This window comes from Crocuta crocuta, unplaced genomic scaffold (assembly GCF_008692635.1).
Source record: "Crocuta crocuta isolate KB4526 unplaced genomic scaffold, BGI_CrCroc_1.0 scaffold334, whole genome shotgun sequence".
Lineage (NCBI taxonomy): Eukaryota > Metazoa > Chordata > Mammalia > Carnivora > Hyaenidae > Crocuta > Crocuta crocuta.
The window spans coordinates 5135969-5144500 of record NW_027533260.1 but is presented as its reverse complement, the minus strand read 5'-3'; the positions used below and the strand labels follow the sequence as shown (position 1 = coordinate 5144500).

The 8532-nt window shown below is 55.9% G+C and overlaps 1 protein-coding gene across 1 annotated transcript; it reads right to left on the bottom strand.

Annotated features, from left to right (window-relative positions):
- Positions 1–8: 8 nt before the first annotated feature.
- Positions 9–6406, bottom strand: CKM (creatine kinase, M-type). Its single transcript, XM_077747296.1, has 7 exons — positions 6214–6406; positions 5229–5383; positions 4923–5055; positions 2868–3039; positions 1509–1632; positions 731–920; positions 9–198 (listed from the first exon to the last, which is right to left on the bottom strand). Exons 1-7 carry the CDS (start codon positions 6404–6406, stop codon positions 20–22), a joined length of 1146 nt encoding a protein of 381 aa, XP_077603422.1. The 3' UTR covers positions 9–19.
- Between the last annotated feature and the right edge of the window lie 2126 nt (positions 6407–8532).

Here is an 8532-nt window from a genome sequence, read left to right as displayed (position 1 = left end):
CGGCGGGTGGGCTGGACGCCTATTTCTGGGCGGGGATCATGTCGTCGATGGACTGGCCCTTTTCCAGTTTCTTCTCCATCTCCACCATGAGCTTCACACCATCCACCACCAGCTGCACCTGTTCTACTTCGGATGAGCCCAGCCGATCGGCGTTGGACACGTCGAACACTGAGCCCACGGCAGCTGTGTCCACACCACCTACCGGAGCAGGAGGCAGGGGCGTAAGGAGGGAGCAGAGATGCGGGAGCGGGGCCCAGGCTGCTGCCCCTGTGGCAGCTGAGACGGCCGCACGTACTGAATGCCTCCTGTGTAACAGGTTACGTGCATTCAGAGCCTCCTAACTGTTCACGGGTTCACGCCTCTGGTTAATTTAAGTACTTCCCCCCCCCCACGACCGTCCAACATGAAAATATAGCCTCAAGGCTAAAAGTAAGCTCTGGAGCTAGAATGCCCGGGGTTGAATCCTGGCCATCCTCTCCTTTTATAGATGGTAAACCGAGGTTCCCAGAGGGTGTGGGATATACACAGTGCATATTATATACCCATGATATCATATCGAATTCTATGGGATAAGGCGTGCTGATGCCCATTTGCAGAGGAGGAAACTGAGGCTTACAGTGGGGTAGCCCTCGTCCACCCCACATCTCGCGTGGATGCTCCGCCTCCCCTGCCGCCGCCGCCGCGGGCCCACCCCCGACGCCGCGGCGCGCGGATGGATGCAGAGCCGCACCTGTGCCCCGCTTCTGCAGGCGCAGACGGGTGAGGATCTCCTCGAACTTGGGGTGCTTGCTCAGGTGCGCCAGCTTGACATGCACGCCTCCACGCAGCCCGGTGCCCAGGTTGGATGGGCAGGTGAGCACGTAGCCCAAGTGTTCGTTCCACATGAAGGGGTGGCCGGCTTTCTTGAAGATCTCCTCAATCTGAGGTAAGGGGAGAGGATCTGGGGTCAGCGCCCGTGGGCGCTCCCCCCCCCCAATACTCGGACGGCGTTGGGAGGGACACAGCGTGAGCACGTGGGTACGGGGTGGGATTCCGAGAGGGCGGGACTGGAAAACCGTGAGGAATAAGCTTATGAAGGGAGGGGTCCGACGACAATGGTGGAAGTAGATGCCCAGGGGGCCGGGCTTGAGAGCGAGTCGGAGCCGAGTTCTTAGGGGCGGGGTTTGTGCCTAGGGTGAAGCCATGTTCTTAGGGGCGGGGCTTTAGNTGCAGAGCCCGCCGCGGGGCTCGAACCCGTGGACCACAAGATCATGACCTGAGCTGAAGTCAGACGCTTCACTGACTGAGCCATCCAGGCGCCCCTGTTGTCATTATTTTAAAGGTCTGCGTGAGGAGCTGGGGAGAAGGTGGAGGGGGTTGTGGAGAATGAGCGTGTGAGCAGAGAAGGGGCATCCTGGTGCTCAGTCAAGGCATGAGGGGCAGGGTGCAAGGGAAGGCTGGGTGGCGGTCCCCACCCGGGTTTGCCGGNGCGAGAGTCCGAAGCCCGCCGCGAGGGGCAAGCTACCCACCTTCTGCAGCCCCACGCAGAAGCGGCGGAAAACTTCCTTCATGTTGCCCCCCTTCTCCATGGAGATGACTCGGAGGTGGTCCTCCTCGTTCACCCACACCAGGAAGCTCTTGTTGTCATTGTGCCTAGGGTGGGGCGCAGGAAGAGGCCAAGGAATCAGCCCCGCGTGGCCACCCCATTCCCGCCCTCTAGCCAAAGTACCCGCCGCAAGGGGGCAGCGGGCCTGAGGGGTTTGAGGTGGTGGCACCGGCCCCTCAAAATCGCGGAAGCTTACACCTGTAGACCCTAACGTCACAGAATCTGAGCAATCGCCAGTCCTAGGATCAAAAATGTTTAGGGTCTTAAGTCTGAACAGCATTAAATTACAGACGCTTAGAGTCTCAGAATCTTTGAAAAACAAAAGCTGGGAATCAACTGATAAATCTTGGAAGTCCTACATCTGGTCTCAGGACCCATCTTCCCATCACCTTGTGACATCTCAGATAAAATGCTAAGATCTGGAAACTTCTGCAGCCGTGGGAATCACAGAGTCTGGAATTAGTGGAATCGTAGAGCCTAAAAATATTTAAAATGGGTACGTCTTAGGACTCGCACACTCTCCGGATCACCTGTAACCTAGGTTTTTGGATCATCTGTAACCTAGGTTTTTGAAACCTTTGAAAATCTTTGACCATCAGAATCAGGGATTCAAAGATGCATAGAAACCTAACCAGTAACAATAAAAGATAAACCTGGTAGCAAAGATGTTGGTCACTTACTGTATACCAGACACTGTTGTTTTGTTTTTATTTTTCAGGAAGAGAAAGAGAGAGCAGGGGAGAGGGGCAGAGGGAGAGAGAGAATGTTAAGCAGGCTCCACGCTCAGTGTGGAGCCCAACATAGGGCTTGGTCGTACCACCCACCCTAGGATCATGACTTGGGCCAAAGTCAAGAGGTGGATGCTCAACTGACTGAGCCACCCAGGTGCCCCAACCAGACACCGTTTTCAGTACTTCACATAAATTCACCCATTGAACCCTCACAAGAACCCAACAGCTATGAATTACTGTGATCTCCATTCTACAGATAGAGAAACCAGGGCACAGAAGTGTTAAATACCGTGCCCGAGGTCACACCTCGTAAAGGGCAGTGCTGGGATTCGAACCCAGGGAGTCTGGTTCAAGTCTAAGTCCCTGACTGCCACTTCTCTGGTCAACGCTTCCTAAAATGTGATGCACAGACCACAGAGTAGGCGGGTGTGGATGGCGAGGTCATTTTCTGGGGCGCCTGGAAACGTAATCGTTTTTGTGGTGTTGGCTTTGGTGGGGGAGCAGGGAGGGTAGTGGGGGGGACTGGCGGAGGCTGGGGGAGGGGACCTCACCAGATGCCGCGGGCGTCGGGCCAGTCTCGGGCCATGCCTGAGGCCAGCAGCAGTGGGGACACGGGCTTGTCGAACAGGAAGTGGTCATCGATGAGCTGCTGCTGCTCCTGCTCGGTCATGCTCTTCAGAGGGTAGTACTTCCCCTTGAACTCGCCTGTCAGGCTGTTGAGGGCTGAGGGGCCACGAGAGGGAGTGGTCAGCAGCCTGCACCACCTCGACTTGCACGTGGAGGCCCGGGGTCCCCACACTAACGAGCCTGGGGCTTGGTCCTGTCCTAACAAGGCCAGAACACTAGGACGAAACCGAAATTCGGGACCTCTCCCCAAGGCATGTGCCCCTTCCCTGCCCACCCAGGATCTGGGAAGAGCCGTGACGCTTGCTCAGCCCAGAAACACAGACTATCACCTGTGAGCAACGGTGAGCTGGGGCCCCTTCAACTGGCCAGCAAGACAGATGATCAAAATCTTAGGAATTTGGGGAACTATTTCAATCATTATAATGTACTGCACATAGTATTTGTGTATATTCATATATAGAATGATCGTATATTATGCATGTGTGCATAATATATATTTCTAGAATATGTACAGATTTACATACATTTTATACATTTTTATATAATGTTCTATATCCCGTACTATATATTTACTAGATTATATTGCTAAGAATAACTTACATAGGGACACCTGGGTGGCTCAGTCATTTAAGCCGCCAATTCTCAGTTCCAGCTCAGGCCATGCCCTCACGGTTCGCGGGTTGCAGCCCTGCATCAGGCTCCCTGCGGAAGGGCCTGCTTGGGATTCTGTCTCTCCCTCTCTCTCTGTCCCTCCCCTGCTCACGCGATCTCCGTCTCTCTCAAAATAAGTAAATGAACTTATAAAATAATAATTTATATAAGCCTTACAATTCAGTATATTATATTTAAATGTTTTAATGTTTGTTTACTTTTGACAGAGAGAGACAGGGCACAAGTGGGGAAGGGGCAGAGAAAGAGGGAGACACAGAATCTGAAGCAGGCTCGAGGCTCTGAGCTGTCAGCACAGAGCCCGACAGGGGGCTCGAACTCATGGACCGTGAGATCATGACCTGAGCAGAAGTCAGATGCTCAACCGACTGAGCCTCCCGGGCGCCCTTTAAATCTATTTAAAACATAGGTAATAAATATTCAAAAGTATCACTTCCTAATTATTTTACTTTTGTTTTTAATTTTAGAGAAAGGGGCCATGAGCAGGGGAGATGGGCAGAGGAAGAGAGAGAGAGAGAGAAGGAAAGAGAACCTTAAGCAGGCTCCATGCTCAGTGCTGAGCCTGACATGGGGTTCGATCCCACGACCCAGAGACCATGACCTGAGCCAAAACTCAGCCGACTGAGCCACCCAGGTGCCGCCTACTACATTTTTATTATCTACGTTCTTGACCTTGTTTTCATCTGTATCTGTAAGGTGGGAACACTGTGTAAGTATATGTTACTGCCCATCTTTTCCCATCTCTCTACGACACCATGCTCATAGCTCAAAATTGGCCACGGTAGGAGAATTTATACCATAGAAACTGGCAGTTGCTATAGATTAAGGCTTTTTATTTTTTTCTTTTTTTTGAGAGCTAGTTGTTAAACCTCTACCAGAACAATGTGCCTGCTCGCTCTCCCCATCCTGTTGCCTGGGTCTTACCCTCGCCTGAACCACTGAGGTTTCCCCTCACGGTCTCTCTGCTCCTACCTTTCCCCACAGTCTGTTCCCCACCCAACAGCCAGAGGACTCCATGGCTTCCGTCTCCCTCAGAGTCAAAGCCAAAGCCCTCCCGAGGGCACACAAGGCTCTGTGCAACCTGGCCCCCCATACTCCTCTGACCCCATCTCCTCCCCTCGTCCACTCAGCTCTAACCACACTGGTCTCCTAGCTATTGTTCCAACACGCCCACCTCAGGGCCTTTGCACTTGCTGCTCCTGGAATTCTTCAGACTCCTTCCTTGTCAATCAGGTCTCCTCCTTTCTAAGGGAGCTCCCCCCCCCAATTCATTCTGTGATGCACCCTTGTGTCAGGATGGGGGCTCTCACCATCCACGGAGAGTTTCTCCACCGCCCGGCGCTCGCCCCGGGAGCAGTGGGGAGGCAGCGTGTAGCCCTTGATACTGCGGCCCGTGCGGACGCGGCTGCTGAGCACGTAGTTGGGATCCAGGTCGTCTCCACCCTGGAGGGCAGGAAGCGGGGGTCAGGGCTGGGCACCCCCAAGCGGCCCCTTNTTTGGCTCCATCCCCCGCTCCCCTCCCCTGTGACCTCGGCCTCCTGCTCGGTCTTCTGTGCCTCTCTGTCCCTCTCCCTCCCTCCCCCCTGCGTCCCCTCTGGTGGCAGGGTGTTGCTGACCTTGAGGTTCTCATGGTTGAGATCGGTCTTGTGCTTGTCGGTGGGTTTGTAGCCGCCATGCCGGTCCTGGATGATGGGGTCGAAGAGATCCTTGAAAACCTGGTAGGACTCCTCGTCACCGGCCACACAGCCCACGGTCATGATGAAGGGGTGACCTGGGGATTCGGGGGAAGGTCAGAGCTGCCTGTCCCCGGCCAGGAAAGCCCGGGCTCCTGGGTCCAGTGTAGATGGTGTGTGCGCGTGCCTGCGTGTGTCAGAACTGCAGAGCCCCAGGGGTATGGGNAAGGCTGGAGAGGTCTGGGGGGCCTCTGGGGTGGGGGGAAGGTGCTGGGGGCAGGGCAACGGGGAAAGGAAAGTCTCGGGGGGCCAGTTACAAGGTACTAAACATATTACCCCTTCCGAGTCCCCCGATCACGGACTCTCCCGTCATCTAAAACTTTTCAGAAGCTTATTAGACTCTCGGCTCCCACAGATAATAAGAGGCTTGATAACCTCTCCTATTTGTAGCTGGGGAAACAGGGGCCTGGAGAAAGGGGCCTTCCCCTCCCCCACAATCTCACAGTGAGTCGGAGGCTGGGTGCCGCTGATCCTTGCAGGGTGTCCTCAGAGAAAGAACCATGGCATCCATGACATCCCCCTCGGATCCCGAGTACTGGCCCCATCCCAGGCGCTGCTCTAAGCACCGTGCATGTGCCAACTACTATGTTTCCACAACACGGGTGCCCATTTTTCAGATGAGGAAACTGAGGCCCAGGGAGATCGAATGACCTCCTCACACTCTACTCGTGGTCGTTTGCGAGTGGTTGGCCATGTGCCAGGTCGTGTCCCAAGCCCTTCACACGGGGAGACTCATTTGTTCCTCCTAACAGCCCCTTGAGTATGGTTCCCATCTTACAGACGGGAAACTGAGGCCCAGGGAGGTAGGATCGAGGCCCCACCCCTGCCCCGTCCTAGTCCCTGTCTGCACTCCACCAAGGAGGCTTACCTGGGTTGTCCACACCTGTCTGGATGACATCGTCCAGAGTGAAGCCGGAGGGAGTCTCCTTGTCCCGAAGCTTCTTGTAGAGCTCGAGGGTCAGCACCTTGGCCATGTGGTTGTTGTGCTTGGTGAGGTCAGGGTACTCCTCCTCAGGCTTGTAGTTCAGCTTGAACTTGTTGTGGGTGTTCCCGAAAGGCATGGTGGCGGCGTGGGGGGGGGCCTGGTGGGCAGGGGAGGTGGGAGAAGGTTAGCTCGCATCCGGCAGAGGCCAGCAAGGGGACAGAGCAAGGTCTGCGGGTCAGACGGGCCCGACGGCCAGTCCTGATTCATGTGCTGTGCGACTGGGAACAAGAAGGACGCCCTCTCTGAGCCCCTGCATCTTGATGGGATGCATCAGGACTCTGTGGTTAAGATCCCAGCTCGGCCACACGCTGACAGGTGACCCTGGACTAGATCTTGCTAGGGACAGTTTCTCCAGCTGGAAAATGAAGCAGGGAGACTTTGGGATGGGGTAGTAATACTGGCATAGATAAAAGGGCAGTTTTTGGAATCAGACAGCCTGGGTTTACATTCCGGGTCTACCACTGACAATGAGCTGTGTGACCTTGGGCTCCTTGCTTGACATCTCTGTGCTTTCAGATTACTCATGTGTAGACTGGGGGCCATAAGAGCATTCATCCCATGGGGCTGTTGGGAGCACCAAAGGAGTCGAAGTATATAAAGCACTTGGAATAGCCCTGGCACACAATAAGCATTATTTTGCTTCGCTACTATTAGAATTATTGGTTTTTTAAAAATTTTTTAATGTTTATTTATTTTTGAGAGTGCGAGCAGAGGAGGGGCAGAGAGAGAGGGAGACACACAATCCGAAGCAGGATGCAGGCTCTGAGCTGTCAGTGCAGAGCCCGCCGCGGGGCTCGAACCCGTGGNCCTCAGGCTTGTAGTTCAGCTTGAACTTGTTGTGGGTGTTCCCGAAAGGCATGGTGGCGGCGTGGGGGGGGGCCTGGTGGGCAGGGGAGGTGGGAGAAGGTTAGCTCGCATCCGGCAGAGGCCAGCAAGGGGACAGAGCAAGGTCTGTGGGTCAGACGGGCCTGACGGCCAGTCCTGATTCATGAGGGGCAGGGTGCAAGGGAAGGCTGGGTGGCGGTCCCCACCCGGGTTTGCCGGCAACCCTTCCGCAGGGCTCAGCTGAGAAGAGCTCAGGTGCCTGAGTTGTCAGAGCTGGGTTCAAATCCCACCTGTGCCACTTCCCTGCTGTGTGACCCCCAAGCCAGTTGCTCAGCCTCTCTGAGCCTCTGTCTCCTGTGAACTAAGCGTTGCACAGGGGGTTGCCAAGAGGATTCTTCAGACTCTGTCATGAGGCTGGCTGATCACACGCCCTCCCGTGGAGCTGAGCCCTGCTAGCTGGAGGATGGGCTGCGATCATTGTTATTATTACTTTTATCCATAAGCCCCAGGAAGGAGCAGGGACTCCTCGGTGGCCGTGGCAGGACGGGGAGCTCACTCCCGGCGGCTCCATAAGTGGGGATCAGGTAGGATGGTGGGAAGGACATCAGGACCAGGGGGGGCCAAACTGAGGCATCAGGCCAGGGGCCAATGGAATTCACGAAGGACCGTTGGAGCTGCCTTCCAGGGTTGGGGGTTNTGTATGGGCCGCCCCAGGAGCTGAGCCCAGACCCCACCCCACCCCCCCGCCTCACATCAAGCTGATTCCCTGACCAAGTGCTGAGTCGAGCTGGCAGGGACAGCTGGCCCCCCGCCCAGGACACGGGACTGGGGCAGGGAGCATCCGAGGCACGTAGGAGCCACCTTCCCCGTGCCCTCCCGGGCTACAAGCCCCTCCTATGCCTAGACCTCTCCTCGGCCCCCAGTGGCCTTGACCCGGGTAAACAGCGGCCTGAGCCTTGCGCCCTGGGAAGCCTTGCAGTAGACCCCCCAGGAGGGCCCCCGATCTGGCTTTCCAGAGACTTGCGGGTCATCCCTCACCCAAGTATGGGGAGCACTTGGCCAAAGCCCAGGTCTGAGCGTGGGGCAGCGTAACCCCCAGAAGCCTGTGCTTGGATGCACTTTCCTCCTTGAGAGTGAGTAGGAGGGAAATGGAGGCTCCTCTGAGTCGAGAAGATTGGAACTCAAGGCCAGGTTTGGAGGGGGCTTTTGCCCTCCCCACTCCAGCCCGCGGGGCTGACCCTGGGGGTTTCCGCTGGGCGTGGAGGGGACAAGGAGGGACTCAGCCTGGAAGGGAGCTTATTTTTAGAGGGATCTTTGCTGTGGCCTCTGCAAAGACCCAGACCCTGGGAGCTGGGGTGGGGGACACGGGGACAGGTG

What these genes read in the sequence shown, in the direction of transcription:
- CKM (XM_077747296.1), bottom strand. Translation starts at nt 6,406, where the DNA reads ATGCCTTTCGGGAACACCCACAACAAGTTCAAGCTGAACTACAAGCCT. An exon ending in GGAGAAACTCTCCGTGGATG is followed by an intron (nt 3,040 to 4,922) that starts GTGAGAGCCCCC and finishes GTGGCCCCTCAG; the next exon opens with CCCTCAACAGCCTGACAGGC. An exon ending in CCCGACGCCCGCGGCATCTG is followed by an intron (nt 1,633 to 2,867) that starts GTGAGGTCCCCT and finishes GCCCCACCCTAG; the next exon opens with GCACAATGACAACAAGAGCT.